We start from the raw sequence: 18,257 nt of genomic DNA, 5'->3' as shown, positions 1-18,257 counted from the left end.
GGGCATGCGCTCTTGATTCTCCGTGCTGGACCTGAATACCAGCTCTCCCACTTACTAACAGGGTAATCGTGAGCAAATTACTTGTATTATTCATGCCTTAGTTTCCTCTTTTGTAGAATGGGGTAATAATAGTTCCTGTCACAGAGAGCTGTTTAACGGATTAAGTGACATAATGTGAAGCACACAGAAAAGTATGTGGCACATATATAGGCCATTTTTAAAATTTCCATTAAATCAGGTCATAAAGCAGACCATTCTAAAGTGAATCATGTTTTCTCACACTACTCTATGAGAGCACTACACACTTACATAGTTATTTGGATTGGGGGGGATTTTTTGTGTTTGTTTGTACAGGGACTAGCATGCTATGAATAGTTGCTAGACCAGCAAAATTCTACAGAAACAAAAATGAGGCAAATGTAAATCTTTGCAATTAATCAAAATAGTAATATGAGTCAAATTCCATATTCGTACACCACCCAAACCTCTATTTCTTAAAGCTTCATCTTACGACATCTTACCCGAATACCCACTCTCACTACCTGGCAATGCCCATATATTCAAGAGGTCTAAATATTAAAAGACCCACATAAAGGAAAAGTCAAATAATGGTGCAGGCACTCATTTAATTGTACACTTCTGGAGGGCAATCTTCACGTATTTTCTATAGAGTTTACTGGCACTGGAGGAGGGCTTACTCTTTTGATAAAGACCCTAAGGAATTACAATTTGCAAGACATAGTCCTTTGATACTCTGTTTACTGACTCAGGTTTGCAAGCTATAATGCTGGGATTTTTCTTCTGAAACCTATGAAAAAGTCACCAATCAGAGACAAGCAAATGCTCCCCAGCCAGGTAACTATGTGTGTGTTGATTTAAAATCCTCCCAAAGATAACCATCTCTGCTATGAAGATGCCTTCTTAGCCCAAGGCATTTCATTCATCATCCTTATTTTGGCTGAAAAAAGTTAGCTGTTCACCTCTCTCTAAAGATCAAATCCACTGTGTTCAAGACAAATTGCTTCCTTCTTCGAGCGTTAAAAAAATATATTTACCTCTAAGTCCTAATGAAGATATATTACTTCAAAGGCCACAAAATAAAGGTCCCAGATACAGCTTTTGAGTGAATCCCAAGAAAGGTCAGTTAGGTTGTAGGCATAAGAGGTTTCTGCCGCCTTGAATCAATCCCTTAAAGTGTTCCTCCAAGCTCTCTGCAGTCGGTGCTAACCAGCAGACTTGGGGAGGTCAAGGAAGGGCCATCCAATGGAAATGGCTTGCGTCTCTGATACAGCAAGAGAACAATGAAGATTTTGTTTTCCTGAAAGGAGAATAATTCTGCATACCTTTCATACACTATGCTCAGAGGGGAAGAACAAAATGGCAACAGAACATGCCTTTCACAAAAAAAAATGTAATAATAATTCTCTTTACTCGAGCCCTGACAAGGCAAGTGGCTAAGGGTATTGTACCAGACAAGAAGATACTCAGAGAGACATCAAGGTCCAAGAGAGCTCAAACCTCTACTCAATGAAGTACAAAGATCCAGCTCCTTCTGCTCTCTCAGAATCTCACAGTAGTGTACACCCCAGCCAGAGGTCTTCACAGCTTCTTTATAGAAAAGTGAGGATGAAATGAGGTATGGAGATTGCTGAGTGATTTTCAAAAGACCATTCCTCAAGACAGTGGCAGATAAAGAAAACAGTTTTCCTGATTTTGATAGCTACATTTCACTTATTATAAATAAGCAAAAACATTATTTATTTGAAAAAAATCATCCTGTGGTGTCTGTTAAGATAGCTGCATTTCGTTTTATCCAACACAAGACCTGACATTGGGCACCCAAATACTAGATGACCAAGTAGCACAAATTTTTCTTAAAAAAAAAAAAAAAAATCAGCTGAAAATATAATGTGGAAAAGAAAACTATCATCTTAACAAGGGTCTTTATTGTCCTCCTCAAGATGCCCCCGGCCACAATAACCTCTCCAGGCTCTAGGAAGCACAGATTCAGGTCCAGTGGTTTCCATACCTGGCTCCGTGGAGCCCCTTTAGAGAGCACTGAAAGACTAAGAAGAGCCAGATAGGACTTTTCCATCCAACTTCAACCGGAAAAAGCTCTAAGCTTATCTGCTTAACGGGGTCCATAAATTTTAAATATATTTTTATATTTTTAAAAAATATATTTCCTTTAAAAGTGAAGAAACAGAACCACAGAGAAGTTAAACAACCAGAGAGAAGTACTGGAGAAAGAATGAGTGGTGGAAATCAATATGTAAAGCAAGCAGCCAACACCTGGGGTTTAAAGAAGAAAAGGAATTCAACTTGGAGTATCCCAGGACCCAAGGCAATGAGCACTTTCAAGAGGTGATGCCTCATAAATGCATAATACAAACCCAAGATGGACTTTGTTGATTGACTTAATATTGGTCCTTCTTCCTTTGTACATCACTTTGTTTTGTGATGGTGAAATAACAAGTGGTAACATGATTATTGATCTCTTTCATCATAAATATATTTATCCTCCTATAAATTAATCTTACTGATGCTTTTCCTTTTCTTCTCTTCTAATTCTAAACTCCTCCTCCTTGCCATGACTACCTCTTCAAACCCCAACCCTCCCATAAGGTTTTATTCTGAATTAGCAAAATCACTTTGGCACCACACAAATGCTTATAAATTGTATTATCCCAAAGCATCAATTCAATCTTGCATCTGTGGCCAACTTTGTTTGGTGAAAAACTCAGGAAAGAATACTTAAAGTAATACAAGAGATAATATAAGACTGTTAGTTCCCTTTATATATTTGAACAGTGGAATTAGATGAACCAAGGAATCAAAAGCTGGAAGGGTTCTTAAGAGGCCATTCAAGTCGCCACCACCTTCATAAAGTGACATCCTTAGAGTCTGACAATAAGAAGCAATTTGAAAAGCATCCAGAAATAAATTTTAATAAAATTTATTAAATAAAATCACTTTAAATAAAATGATTCCCCTGCCTTCTCTTTTCAGTTCAACCATCACATTTCTACATTCTGTTCTCATATTTTTATTTTCTATTTCTGTTTATCTTTTGACCTTTCTCTGTACTCATCTTGGTCTGCATATCCCCCTCTCATCTTGATACACCAGACTATCCAGCCAGGCTGTTCATTAGATGTCAATACAGTCTGAATATGAAAAAGAACATTTTTCTAAACTCCCACATACTATATTCTTAACTGGGAATCTGAGTTGCTTTTTCCCAAATCACCCAAAAGCTTACTAGCAAGTAAATATTATTGTTAACATTTTAGTATATTGTATATTCTCTCAGTGTTTTTTTTCTATGTAGACGTATAGATAAAGAGATGGTAGGTAGATAGATAGATAGATAGATAGATAGATAGATAGATAGATAGATAGATAGATAATAGATATAGATAGATAGACTCAGAACCTTATTGCTCATGTTTGTGTAAACTTTTTAATCAACATCTTTTGGACATCCTTCTATATCATTAAAATAGATCCATGTCACTGTTTTCATGCTCTTATAGCATTCCATTATTAGCATGCAATAACTTACCTAAATCCAGGATGAATTCTGCCTTCCGAGAAGTTGCTTCCTTAGTTCAGAGTGTTGATTACTCCAACAATTCTTTTTTGTTTATTAAAAAAAAAAGTCTTAATTATTTATTTATTTTTATTTTTTTATTACTTTCAGGTATACAAAACAAAGTAATAGTTAGACTTTTACACCCCTCACAAAGTGATATGCCCCCTCCCCCAATCTACTACCCTCTGACATCGTATATAGCTGTTACAATTCCATTGACTCTATTCCCTATGCTGTACTCCACATCCTGTGACTATATATCTACAGAGGGTGCCAAAAAAAGTGTATACACATTTTAAGAAAGGAAAAAATTGTATTAAAATTATGCTGATGGTAACTACTTTGAGCACCTCTTGTAATTGCAGGAGTCAAACATGACTTGTATTCATCTTTTGTTATTGGTGTATATTGAGTATCACAATTTTAATACAGTTTTTTCCTTTCTTAAAATGTGTATACATTTTTTTGGCACTCTCTATATATATTTAATTATAGTTGACATTCAGTATTATTCAGCTTCAGCTTCAAGTGTACAGCGCAGTGGTCAGGCATCTACACAGTCCATGAAGTGGTCTCAGTCTCAGCCTAGGGAGACCAACAATTCTTAACTGGCCTCCTACTCCGCTTTCCCCTGTACAGCCTACTATCCGTCATGGCTGACTTTACCTTCCAAAAACACAGGAATGATAATGCTATTCCCCTTTTAGTTCTTCTACTGCTCTTTGAATAAAATCCAAACTCCTTCTCAAAACCTGGCTCTATCCTAGGAGTCCTACTCCATTCCCAGCCCTGCCATTTCCCCCAGCCCATAACGTAACAGACTTCGCACCATTTCCTGCTCACTCTGTAGGAAATGAGGCCTCTGTCCCTACTACTTGTAATGCCCTTCCCTACCTTGTGTTCCTGGCAAATTCCCCTCCTCCTTTAAGATCCTTCCACGCCACCAGGAGAGTTAGTTGCTTTCTTTGCTCTGTGTGTGAAGCCATTTCTATATTTCTATAAATGGCGCTTATCATATTATAATTTTTTATGCTCATGTTTACCTCTCCCACAATTCTAGCATTATCCCTAATGTTTTGTACAGTAATAGCCACTCAATAAATGTTTGTTGAGGTGAATTCAATCCTTTAATCTGTGGACCAGGCTACAACGAGATGGGATAAGGCATTCAGTTCAGCTTAAATTCTGGGTCCCAAGAATGAATTAATTATACTTATACCCATAACAGTTGTATCCCTGATTCATCAGCAGCAAATGAAATTGCTAACTTATCTTTCCCTCTCTAACTTCTAGCTTCAAACTGACAACCCAGATATGCAGGGGATAGAGTCTTAAAAATAGTATCATCGATATTATTTCAACTCTTTCTACTGGTAGGAGGGAACAATAATTCAGGCATGATGTACACCATTCTATTACAGTCTACAAACCTCCTGGAAGAGCCACCAACTGTGAGAGCAGTCAGTACTTTTACAGAAAATAATAAACGTCTGCCAACAACATATAGCTAACATTTAAATGTGAATTTCAACAAATGTAAAACATTTCATTAATTTAACCAGCCTACTTCATTTTTCCTTCCTCTTCCAAGAGAGAACACAAAACTTCTGCTGAACAGAATCAACCCAGAAATATCAAATGACATAGTCTTAGGTGTTTGCAGGAAACGAGAGAGAGAGAGAGAGAGAGAGAGAGAGAGAGAGAGAGAAGTTGTCCAGATAACATTGGCTTCAGTAATATCAATGTGGATTTTTCTGTTTCCTCTTAGGGTTTCTTGGCTTAGTGGGGCATGATGATTCTTTTTTCAATAAAATACAGTCCTCCAGCACTGCAATACTAATCGTGCTATGTTTTGCTTTGCTCTGTATTGTTTTCATTCTGTTTCTGATTGTCACTGATTTATTGGATGTTTGACCTCCTAAGTGTGGTTTATATGGAGACTGAAACCCAATAAAATCAAAATCAACACTGCAATGAAATCTGAAAAAATAAATAAATGTTGCCAAGTTAACGATTCTTTCCATAACAAACCACTAGAGATACCCAATCTCAGATTTCCCTTGAGAGTCAGAGAACCATTTTTCTTTTATTTTCCCACATTTTAAAGAACTGTAACAAAGAAATATAAAAGTGCACAAATCATAAGTGCACAGCTCAATAAATTTTCACAGAGCAAGCACACCAATGCCACCAGAAACTAGATCATAAGCAGCAGCCCCACAGCCCCATTTGTGTCTACTCTCCAGCCTACTCCCCTAAGTAACCCCTGTCCTGGTCGAACTATAGATTAACTTTATCTGTTTTCGAACTTTCTGTAATGGACTCATGCAGTGTGTACACTTTTGTGGTGGGCTTCTTTTGCCCCAAATTATGTTGGTGAGATTCATCTTTGTTTTCGCATGTGGCAATAGTTCTTTGTCACTGCTGTATAAAATTGACATTTTTTTTTTTTTTTTTGGTTTCAGGAGCATCTAGACAAACAAGTATTCTGAGAAAAGCACTCTGAGACACATGGATCCCAGTGTTAGAATATAAAAGCTTTAGTCAAAAGAGAGAACAGTGAATAAGATGACCTTTTGAAATAGCCTGAAGTCAATTGTTAAGAAGCAGCTGTTTGAGGAAAGAAATGGAATAGTAAAAAGAGTTCTGTGAGATAAGCCAGAAAAACAGCTTTGGAAAGAAATGCCCAGAACTGAATCAGAGATCTTGGTTGAAAAGAAAAGTTGGCCTTCTGCAAACGTTTTGATTTAGGCTGTCTGCTCTGGTTAGTAGACTCTCTCTTTTCTGCCTATGCAATTCTGCCTTCAGGGCGCAGCTGTTCTGAAGGCAGCACCCCTGTTAGGAATTGGGCTTTGCCACCCCTTTCGGCACAATTTATGAGACAAACCATTTCCCACATAAAAGCAAACCATTTCCCACATAAAAATGCATTTGCATTCTCTTTCTGCCTTTTTAAACACAGGTTATCAAAAGCTCTCTTTGCAAGTTTTTGATATTTCCATTACAGTGAACTAACACTTTATGAAAGTTTATAAGTTATGAAACTATTGTTACCAGCTAATTCTGATATTTAAGATACTGAAATTTTCACTAGTGCTTCAGAAAACTACCTGCATTTAAAACATAAATTACTTTTATTCTGTTCAGATTCTGATTAAAGCAATTATAAAAATGACCCCATAAATATTGATGTCATATCCTGAAAACAAAACTATACTTCCCCCCCTTAGAAAATCCCCAAATTCACACAAAAATCTTCCACTAGCTTAAAGAAAAACCTCACTGGAAGTATGTTTACTATAGCTTTTTAAAAAAAAATAATTGATTGCTTCCAGTGAATTTGGGAAATATTTATTCTGAGAATCTAAGCTTTCCCCTACATCTTTCTATCTATAGAAGTTTCACTAAACCTATCACAGCTTTCAGGGTCCTGGCTTAACATACTTATCAGAAACAAGAATAGGGGAGTTGGAATATTTCCCAGGGTATTAGTAAGAGGGTTGGAGTGATCTGTCAGCACATGAGAAGTGTGGATTCTAGTTTTAAAACCAAATCCAGATACAAGAGGGCACCCAAAGTTCATTTCACTAAAATATACTACTGTACATTAAAAGTGGCCATAAATTATTTTATCTTCTTCTATCAAGAGACTGAGTCTATTTCCCTACTATGTGAGTTACCTAGTGAATGCTCTGACCAATAGAACAAGGTGTAAGTGTTGTGTGACTGAGCCCAGGCTTCCTGAGTCTTGCAACTTTGCTGTCACCCTCCTGGACCTGCTGTGTCCATGGGCAAAAGCGTGAGCTGGGTTTCTGGAGGAGGACATCATGTGGAACAAAGACAAGCTGTATCTGCTGAAGTCCCTGACTAGGGGTTCATTTTCTGTGTCATCCTGACTGGCCTAAGAGACACCCAGATAGGTGACACAACACTATTTCTGGGTGTGTCAGTGAGGATGTTTCTGAAAGAGATTAGCATTTGTTTCAGTAGACTGAGTGAAGAGATCTGAGCTCACCAATGTGGGTGGGTGTCATCCAATCAGCTGTAACAAAAAGGCAAAAGAAGGGCACATTTTCTCTCTCTTTTTGAGCTGGAAGGTCCATCTTCTGCCCTCAAACCTCAAAGCTCCTGGTTCTCAGCCTTCCTACTCAACCTGAAATCTACTACAGTTTTTCTGGTCCTCCAACTTATGAGATCTGACAGTTAAGTTCGCGAACTCATGCTAGAAAAAGTGCTACATACCTCACTGCTGAATATCACTACGGTCACCTTCGAAGTACTCCCCTTGGGAAGCTATGCATCAATGCCAGCGCTCAGTCTACCCTTCAAAGCAATTTTTGAACTCTTTTTGTGGAATGGCCATCAGAACTGTCATCGTATTACCCTTGATGTCCTGAACGTCATCAAAAGGTCTTCCTTTCACTATTTCCTTTATCTTCGGTAAAGAAAGAAGTCATTGGGGGCCAGATCAGGTGATGGGGAGGGTGTTCCAATACAGTTATTTGTTTACTGGCTGAAAACTCCCTCTCAGACAGCACTGTGTGAGCTGGTGCATTGTCGTGATGCAAGAGCCATGAATTGTTGGGAGAAAACTTTGTCATCTAACTTTTTCATGCAGCCTTTTCAGCACTTCCAAATAGCAAATTTGGTTAACTATTTGTCCAGTTGATACAAATTCATAATGAGTAATACCTCTGATATCAAAAAAGGTTAGCAACATCCTTTTGACTCTTGATTTGGACTGACAGAGCTTTTTTGGTCATAGAGAATTGGCTGACTTCCATTGTGCCCTTTGACGCTTTGTTTCAGGGTCGTGTTGGTACACCCGTGTTTCATCACCAGTGATAACACAGCCCAAAACATCAACTTGCCTCTCCAAAAGGTCTTGGCAAACTTTGATTCTCCTTTGTTTTGGTTCATTGGTGAGCTCCTTCAGGACCATTTTTGCGCACACCTTTCTCATGCCAAGATTTTCAGTTAATTTTCCTAACTGTTTCTCTATCAATGTTTACTTGGGCTGCTACGCTTCTCACAGTCAGCTGACGATTTTGACACACAATTCAATGAACTTTTCCAATGTTTTCGTCAGTTCTGCTTGTTACTGGCTGCCCTGACCTCTCTTCATCAGTGATGCATTTTCTCCCCTCAGGAAAACGTTTGATCCATTTGTACACTGCCGTTTTCTTCATGGCATTATCCCCATAAACTTGGACTAACACATCCCTGATTTCACTTCCACTCTTGCCAAGTTTAACAGAGTTTTAATGTTTGTTCATTGCTCTAATTCAAGCTCAGACATTCTTGCGACAGCACATAAAAACACACAACAACATAATGAACGCCACCCAGCAAGACACCACTGCACATCGACACAAACACAGCTGTGAGACACTGATATACAAGGTTATGAAACCTTACTGAGCTGTTTGTACAGGGCTGCCAATGTAAGTGCATGGTGGCAAGTTCGCAAACTTAATTGGCAGACCTTGTACAGATGGTAAATTGTAGAACATCTTGGCCTCCATAACTGTGTGACCCAATTCCTATGATAAATATGTATATAAATGTATATGTGTATGTATGTATACATCTGCTATTAGCTCTGTTTCTCTGGAGAACTCTAATACTCTGACCAACAAACCCCCAGAAGACAATAACTACTTGAATATAGCCCAGATGTGAGCAGTAAGAAAACTGCTTAGCTGAACCCAGCGCAACTTTATGAACAAATAAACTACTGACTTACGCCATGAAATCTGAGGGAGGTTTGTTACACAGCAAGATATAACTGAGACAGGCACCCAGAGCCCATTTCATTACTTGACATACCAATTCAGTAAGGAAAAATGGGCTAGTATAGTTAGGATTTTACTATCAAGTCCCCTTGAACTTTAAATTTCCACAGCACATTTCTGACTAGTTTAGACCCACTTTATTTCTAATCAGGACAATTATAATTCATAACCTTTCATAATGAGGTTCTTCCTGAAGCAAGAGAGACAGGCGTATTTACCCATGGGTCCCCATCCGGCAGAGGTGTTAACCTCCCCCTGTGCTTCCAAGCTGGGCATAGGCCATGACCTAGAAAGTTCCTTACAGCATCTGTAGCATCAAAGGAGCATCAGGTGAAGCACCTGAAGGGAGACAATGTCAACTTAAAATGAATGCAAGCCTGCACAGCTTCCGGTACAGCTGCAGCTGAAATCAGAAGGCAGCCAAGCACATGGGAATCAATGAGCCAGCGGTACTTGCCGTTCTGTGTCTGAGGTCATAGCTGAAGATCCATTTCCCTGGGAAGCCTCAGAAAGTCTAATATAAAAGGTCTCCTGGGAAATGCCAAGCACCTCTGAGGTGATTATGCAAACCCTGGATCTCCATGAAATACTAGCCGTTGCCGTTCTCCTTCCAGACTATGTTATCTCTAGTAGACTTATCTGTGGCCAGACTGTTCTTTGTAGGAAAAACTTACTTCACAATAACCAGAAATATCTCCTCTAGAGCCACCTGATATATGATTATATTTTAAAAGAACAACCAAAGGAGCTTCCATAACCCCCAGTGATCAAAAGTAATGTCATCAGTAGTGGGACAAATTGACATGTGTTTCTTTTTTTCCCCCAAAATGTAATCAATATAACAATACTTAATGAGGTCTTTCTTTTTCAGTTAAACATTTATCATTTATACCCCTCACAAAGTGATAACTCCCCTCCCCCAATCTACTACCCCTCTGACATCGCATACAGCCGTTACATTTTCATGGTCTCTATTCCTTATGCCATATTCCACTTCTTGTGACTGTGTATAAATACATTAAGGTATAGTTGACATTCATTATTGTTCAGCTTCAGCTTCAGGTGTACAGAGCAGTGATCAGGCATCTACAGCACCCCTGAGGTGGTCTCCCTAGACATGTGTCTCTTGATCTGATCTACTTCTCGCAAAAACATCACTTCTTGCTAAAAATATCTAACCTGAATTTAATCAAGAGGAAACATCAGAAAACCCAAACTAAAGGACATCTTAAAAATAACTGTTCAATACTTTGCAAAAGAGTCAAATCGAGATGATTGAAAAATTAAAAAAGACTAAGAGATGTCACAGATTGGAGATTAAGAAGACATGCTAATTAAATACAATATGAAATTCTCGATTGTATTGCAGACCAGGAAAAGAACATTAGTAGAACAACTGGAAAAGTCAAATAAAGTCTATGCATCAGGTAATAGTATTGTATCAACGTTAGTTTTCTGATTTTGATCATTGCATTATTATACTGTGGTTATATAAGGTATTATCACTTGAGGAAACTGGATGAAAGATATGTGAAAACTCTTGGTATGTTTGCAACTGTTTTGCAAATCTGAAATGACTTTCAGAAGTCTTCAAAATGAAAAGTTTAAATTATTAAAGTCAATAGAAGATGATGGACAACTGAAGAAGACCCTTGAAATTAGACAGATTACAAATGACATCTGTCATATTTAGTCAGATATAGCAATGATTTGCAACACTGGTTTGGGGTCCCCTTACCCTACCCTTCACCCCCCTACACACACACACACACACACACACACACACACACACACACCTTCTTGTCTCTGTTTTGATTTGAATGTCATGAAATACTCAGAAAATTTCAAAGTAGTATTGGTCACAATTAACTCTGATTTTACAGCATAAAATATCCTGTTCAAATACTTTTTACAAAGGAGAAAGGAAAGGGGAAAGGAAATCATACAAACAACAAGAGGCAGTTCTGAGTTTTAAAACCATCAGCTAAATCAGAATCACTTGGGAAACTTGTCTTTAAAAATTCTGATGCCCACGCTCCACATCAAACCTACAGAATCAGAATCTATAAGAGTAGAGTTTTTATACAAGGTCACTGAGTGATTCTGAGACATACCAGAAAAGTCTGAGTACCACCCTTAAAAATGACTGGTCTCTAAAACAAGACTCATTAACCACTAGGTGGTGCCAGAATATCAAAGATGGACATTTCTGGTATAGTATGCATTTTTCTTTCAGTATACAGTATACTAATTTCCTTTTTTTTTCTCTCCTCCATATCTACCCAAACTTTCAGAAAAGGATTACATCACACCAAAATAAATATTTCACTCAATATCAGTCTGGCAGTTTCTCCTTGAACTTATTTTGGTTATAACAGACAGCCTTGTTCTGAGGAACTCTTAGGCAAGAGTTTCCGCACTCCTCTATCCGGTAGAATCTTCCTTTCTAAGTACTAATGTTTGGAAGAAGGAAACCCTGAGGGCTAATGCCCTCATTAGCAATGAGCAATTGGATAAGAAATAATGACGTGACAAGTTTCTGGGATGCCGTATTTAACCATTTGTAGTTTTGATCTCTGCCCTTTCCCCAAAACCATGACTTCAGAAATACACCAGAATCAGATTATGCTTTCCTAATTACCATTGCTTCAGTGCAAAAGTATTTGACAGCTTCTTTAATAGTTTTATCTTTTCTTCTTTCTTAGATTTTTTTTTTGCACCTTAAAAAGTCCTGTGTGGATGATATCATTTCAAATTTTTTTCTGAAGAGTGAATTTGTTTGAAATCCGCTTGAGGATATTGCATGTAGCCTTACATGTGTTTACTTATTTTTAAATGTACATGGAACAGAAATGGCTAGAAAGCTGAGCAAGATAAATAATGTATTTATTTTATTAATTCTACAAATACCTATTGAGCAACTAACATACTCGTATAGCAGGTAGAGTGATACATACTAGCATAGAGATACAGAAAAAACACATGAGGAGAAAAAAGAAAAATAAATTAACAAAATAATGACAGAGTGATAATTCTTTTAAAAAAATAAAGCAGAATGGTGTGATCATTTCTACATAAGGTGGAATGGTTTTTGACAGGTGCTCAGGGAAGGTATTCCTGAGGAGGTGGCATTTGAGCTGAGAGTGAATGATGAAGAAAAGCTGGAGGTCCAGTTATCTAGGCAGAGGGTAGAGCAAGTGCGACGATCTAGGGGTAGGAACAAGTTGGGTATGTTGTATATCAGGAAGAAAGTCAACGTAGGGAAGCATTAGCCAAACAAGGTTGGCAACATGAGCAAAACCTTGGTCACGGCCATAGATTGCAATTGAGGTTTTATTTTTAGGGAAATGGGGAATCATCAGAACGTTTTCAGGATGAAAGCAATGTGGTCTAATTTTTTTTTTTTTTTTAAGATCACCTTGGCTTTTGATTGTAGGCGGAACACAAGCTGAATTTACAAAGTGTCCATAGTAAGCTTTCAGGTTGATGAGATGCCTATAGAAGGTATCGAGTTCCTTCATTTGTCTGAAGTGCTTATGAGGCGTACAAGGAGTTGCCTAACTAAGGACTGTGTTAAGTATCCATAGTATGGAGTGAAAAGTAGGTTTTAAAAAATTAAGCACAAATTAGATAATTACACTGTTATTGTATTTATGACTTCATCTCCAATCATATGTGTGACTTTGGATCTGTCCACATCATGCAAAATCTATGAACTTTCATATCTCTGGCTGTTAATAATAAGGGCTGTAAAATGAGGGTTAATATTTACTAAAGCTTTGACCCATAACTCAGAGCTTCTAAATCAGCAGAAAATATCTTTACCTGTGAACACAAGAACCTCAGGCTAACTTTCTCAAAAGCGATAGCTTCTGTTTTTTTCCTACTTTCTTTCTTCAACTGTTAAGTTAAACAGTGAAGAGAAACAACAGAGCTTTGCTGAGGGCCTTTTCCCGTCACCATTTTGCAGAGAAAAAACGCGAGTACACGGACGCTAAACCCGTAACATGTCCGAGGACGCCTAACACATTAGGCCTGAGGCAGGATCAGAAGCCAGCTTTGTCTTAGACTGAAGATGTGCTCCCCTACCTCTTCACTGCAAAAACCTGGAGTGCAGTTGATGGAGGAGTGAGAAGAAGAAGGACTTCCATAACACACCTGAGAAGCGTGAATGGTGGGTACTGCTGTCAGCTTTGTGTGGGGAGGCTCTAAGGGGAATGGGAGGAATAAAGGGGAGGCTGGAAAAGAGGGGATGTGGGGATTTGGTGGCAACATGTTTTTAGGTCTACCAAATACAATTTTGAGAGGTTTAATAAATGTCACTTACCCTACCCTATAGCTACTTTTCCTTATTTCTGATGAGAACAGGTCTCTGAAGCATATTAGGCTATTCTCCCAGAAAAATTCCACTGTACTCCCTAAATCCCCCCATTCACTTACTAAAATTGAAGACACTCTCAAAGTTCCTTTCGTTTAGCTCAAGCAGTTGACAACAGTTCAAGTGTAATTGCTCCTGGGAGGAGCTAGTATCATCTTACCCTAGTAATACGAATATAGGATCTGAAGCAGTTAGTTATTGCTGCATAACAAACAATCTTGAAACATGAGTTTAAAACAATTGTTTATTACTTCTCAGAAATGTATAGGTTGGTAGTTCTACTGGTAGTTCTACTGATCTAATTGGATTTTGGCTGGACTCAGTCATGTGTCTGTGGTCAGGTAGCAGGTCAGCTGGGAGCTGAGTGATCTGTGATCGAGGGAATGACTCAGCTTTGCTCCATGTGGTCCCTACCTCTAATTCAGGTGTGTTGTTATGGTGACCACAGAGAAGCCAGAAGGGAAGCAGAAACGTGCAAGTCTTCTTGAGGATTAGACTCAGAACTGGCACATCATTTCTGCCACATTTTATAGACCAAAGTCACAAGGCCAGTCCAAGTCAGAGTGGACAGGAGCTACAAAGTTATTGGATAAAAGATACATAGAGGCCATTAATTTAGTTGAGAGCATCAATGACTTCAATCTAACACAAGATGGAAAAGCAAATCGTGATTAAGAGTAGGAAACAGAAACTAGAGAATAAAAGTTATTTGCATTTCTAATAATCTCATGCATGGAAATTTCTTGTTCTATTATCTAGTCTTGAACTCAAGCAAATTGTACTCTTCCTTCTCATTTGTAAATCTTCATCTTAGTATTTCCTATGCAAGTAAATTATCTCTTCACATATAGTTTGTTTTGCAATGGTCTTGGATTAAAATTAATTAAATACTTTAAAATATTTAATCATTTGCATTCAGCCAATTAGATTTTGGTTTGATACAGAGTTAAAAAAAGACTTTAATGCCATTTTATTAACCTTCTAATTAATGAGCAACTTTAGTGTTTGCATTAATAACATGGTGGAACCGCTAAAAAGAAGGAAGAATTGAAAAAAGGAGATCAATTCACCTTCTAGCATGACAGGTTTACCATTAGTAAACATTTATTGAGCCCCCACAGTGAGGAAAGAACCATGATGAATACAGTATAAAACATGTTTAAAAAAAAAAAAAAAGAAGCCTACTCTGATTATAGAAAGCACAGATGAGACATGGGTGATAAAATATTGATAATATGATTTCACAATGAATATCAAAGTTGCGTTGGCTATGTTTAATTTAAACAATGCATAGTCATGAACTTATAGGAGTAAAACTGAAGACCATTTAAGAAGAATTAGGGTGGAACCTTTGAGGTGGCAATATGCTCACTGTCTTCTAAAGTGAGGAGAGACATCAGGATTGGACTGAGAAATAGGTCATCATGCGTAAGGGGTATGAGCTCACACAGGGACAAGATAAGACAAAGCTCTTGAGGCAAGAAGGTAATATTGTCTTAGGAGTCACACAGAATGTTTCCATGGCCATTTGCTGACCCACACATGTGGGTTTCAGGTGTGGTTGATCCAGTCCCTCTGAGCAGACTCTGAAAGAGAAACCTTCAGAAGATCAGGCCATTTGGCTGAAAGGGCTGTCATTGGCCAGATCAGGAGTCAACTCAAAGTTCCTTCCTGGTACTCCCCAGAGTTTCTGGAAGATCAGCTGCCCTTCTAGATGTGGAGGAAACAGAAGCCGATGCCAGCAATGAGGAACATCCAGCAGACATTCCAAGCACAGTTTATGCCATGGAAGAGTGTGCTCCAGCAGAAAGAAGTAAAAATGGATCCAGAACTGAAATCGTAAGTGACAGGTCTCAGACCTGGAAAGAACAGTTGAGAGTAGAGTGCTGCGTCTTTGCTATTTAAAAGATCTTTTTGGTATGTCAAGGATAAAAAGTCTCTACACGGAAGAGGTCTTTGGTTGCCTATTGGGGGCATTTTCTTTGTTTATCATCAAGGGCTAGAGCAAAAAAGAGTGATCCCACATGCTTAAATGTACTCTGGAACCTGACACAAGTGCATTTTGCTTATAGATTTATTGCACAAAAGAACTGGCAGAGTTTGAGGTTTTTCATGTTATCTAAGCTGAAGAAAGAGCATTCAAACAGAGGGAGACAGTGAGCAATGCTAGCAAAGGCTTGAAAAGCATGGTGGTAATCTAAGACTTAATTTGTTCAGAACTCAGTATTTCCCAGGTAAGGGAAAATGGGATTATAACACACCTGCACTGTCACACTTGCCGTGTCAATTCTGTAAGTTTGTGGGTTTAAGTTCCTTTTAATCTAGAAAGATAGGTTTGGATTTAGGTTAAATTTCTTTGACTTCCTTGTAAACAGACACTATGGGTTAGGCTTTGGTTTTTAGCTTGTGCTTTGTTTTCCAGTTTACATTCTGTAAAACTATTCACAGAGTACTAAGGATATGTAGAGGTATTTAATTTTTTTAAAAAAATCCTCTAGAATTCCAACTATAATTACTTAAATATCTTTCAAAGGATTCTATGTTCAAAGGAAAGAGAATTTTATGGGATCATTATTAGACTCAGCCCAGACCTAGAGCAATAAAGAAAAGGACTCCAGAAAGACATTTGAAGACATCACCATGGATACACACGAACCCTGTGAAGGCAAACACTGCATGAGGTGATGGGAACAGAAAACATAATATAAAATGTAAATGGGCTGAGGAGATTAGCAACCATGTGCTTTGTTTTCCTTTCGGGGAGCCTGTGTGTAATAAGCAGAAAGACACAGAGGTTTGGATTCTACAGACGTGCCTTTGAATGCCAGCTTTACTGCTGTTTAACTGAATGTGTGGACTAGGAAAAGAGACAATTTCCTTTGACTTCAGTTATCTTATCTCCAAAAAGGTGAGAAATATACCTATTTTCCTAGCGTTATTAGGAGAACTAAATAAGTTTCTACATGTAAAGTGCCAGGCATATAGAAAGTACACACACACAAAAAAAAATCAGTTCCCTTCCACTCTTTGTCTTCCTCCTTGAAAACCTAACAAGAAACACTGGAATGCAGTTTCTCAGAGAAACAGCCTATATCTCCAAAGCCCCCATGATGGCCCAGCCCAATCACCAAATCCCACCCTATTCTATATAGAGTTTTCACAAGTGCATAGGGCACAGGGAGAATTCAAACCCTGGTTTTCCAGAAAGCTCAAAATAACATCTGACCTGTGTGGGCTAACGGTGGCTCACTGTGGCTACAGAGGCATTGGTGAGCATCTTCACCTGTGGTTCCATCTCAGCTTTGTCACTCGTAAGCTGTAGGACATGAGATGAATTCATTAAACTCTCTGAGCCTCAGCCATCTTTGGGGCAACAACGAAGAGGGTAAGTCCCTTATGGAATCATTTCCAGCCTTGCACACAAGCACGTTAAGGAGCCTACCACCAGCACCATAACTGTAGTGACGTTTAAAAAACTCTGCCAAATTGTTACCCAATTGGGTCATCGTCTGCATTTTTTGATAACTAGTAGAGAATATTTTTCATTTGTTTATAAGCCATGTGCATTTTTTCTTCCATAAATGTCATGTTTATGACCTAACTCACATCTTACAGGATCCTGTGACCTAAATTCTCAAGACTAAATTATCACAGACAGCACCATCTCAGCCATCTGTTCTGAATTCGGCCCAGCCTCACTGATCTTCACTGTTTTAAAAAAACTGTAGGATGAACTTTAAATTGAAGAGGTATAATCAACAGTAACATAGAAACATATTCGTATATGAATCTCTTTTCTCTTTGACTGTCTTTAAGAGATGATAGTTGGTGCTCTTCTGAATGCCTGAAGATTTTGTACAGAATCATCATTATTGTCTTCTTTGTTATTAAAATTGTTACAAACAGGTGAAATAAACAACCACTTAAAAAATGTGATTTCAGGGTTATCAAGAAAAATAAAGAGAAAATACCAAAATCCTGATCCTGGATTTATGTAGACATATGTTAAAAAGAGAAAAACACAGATCTTCAAAAGAAACAGTGAGATCAAATTCACCAATTGTGAATAAGTTTCCAATAATATTGTTTAAAAAAGTTAGCCAGGGGCAGCTGGGTGGCTCAGGTGGTTGGAGCACAGTGCTCATAACACCAAGGTCACCGGTTGGATTCCCACATGGACCAGAGAGCTGCACCCTCCACAATTAGACTGAAAAACAACGACTTGACTGGAGGTAATGGGTCCTGGAAAAACACATTGTTCCCCAATATTCCCCAGAATTAAAAAAAAAAAGCCAGAAATAAACCCTAACATATATGGTCAGTGCATTTTCAACAAAGGGGACAAGATAATTCAATGGAAAAAGAAAAGTCTTTTCAACCATAGTGCCAGGAAAACTTGCAGTAGAGTGAAATGCCAAGACAACATGCAAAAGAAAGAAGTTGGACCCCCAACTCAAACACACACAAGAATTAACTCAAAGTGGATAAA

The 18,257-nt window shown here is 38.2% G+C and overlaps 1 protein-coding gene across 2 annotated transcripts in view; it reads left to right on the top strand.

Moving 5' to 3' along the window:
• The first annotated feature begins 13,293 nt into the window (after window positions 1–13,293).
• The window catches only part of GRAMD2B (GRAM domain containing 2B), a 110,043-nt gene continuing 105,079 nt past the window's right edge, over window positions 13,294–18,257 (top strand). Inside the window, exons 1-2 of one of the 2 annotated variants that reach the window (XM_019732382.2) lie at window positions 13,294–13,564; window positions 15,454–15,607. In XM_019732382.2, the coding sequence (XP_019587941.2) occupies window positions 15,483–15,607 (125 nt within the window). In that variant the 5' untranslated portion in view covers window positions 13,294–13,564; window positions 15,454–15,482. Of the gene's footprint in view, window positions 13,565–15,453; window positions 15,608–18,257 lie in introns of those variants that run through there. The other variant, XM_019732385.2, reaches the window with a different exon arrangement.

This window comes from Rhinolophus sinicus, linkage group LG03 (genome assembly GCF_036562045.2).
Source record: "Rhinolophus sinicus isolate RSC01 linkage group LG03, ASM3656204v1, whole genome shotgun sequence".
Taxonomy (NCBI): domain Eukaryota; kingdom Metazoa; phylum Chordata; class Mammalia; order Chiroptera; family Rhinolophidae; genus Rhinolophus; species Rhinolophus sinicus.
Note: the sequence above shows the minus strand (reverse complement) of the source record. Positions and strands in the feature narration are given on the sequence as shown.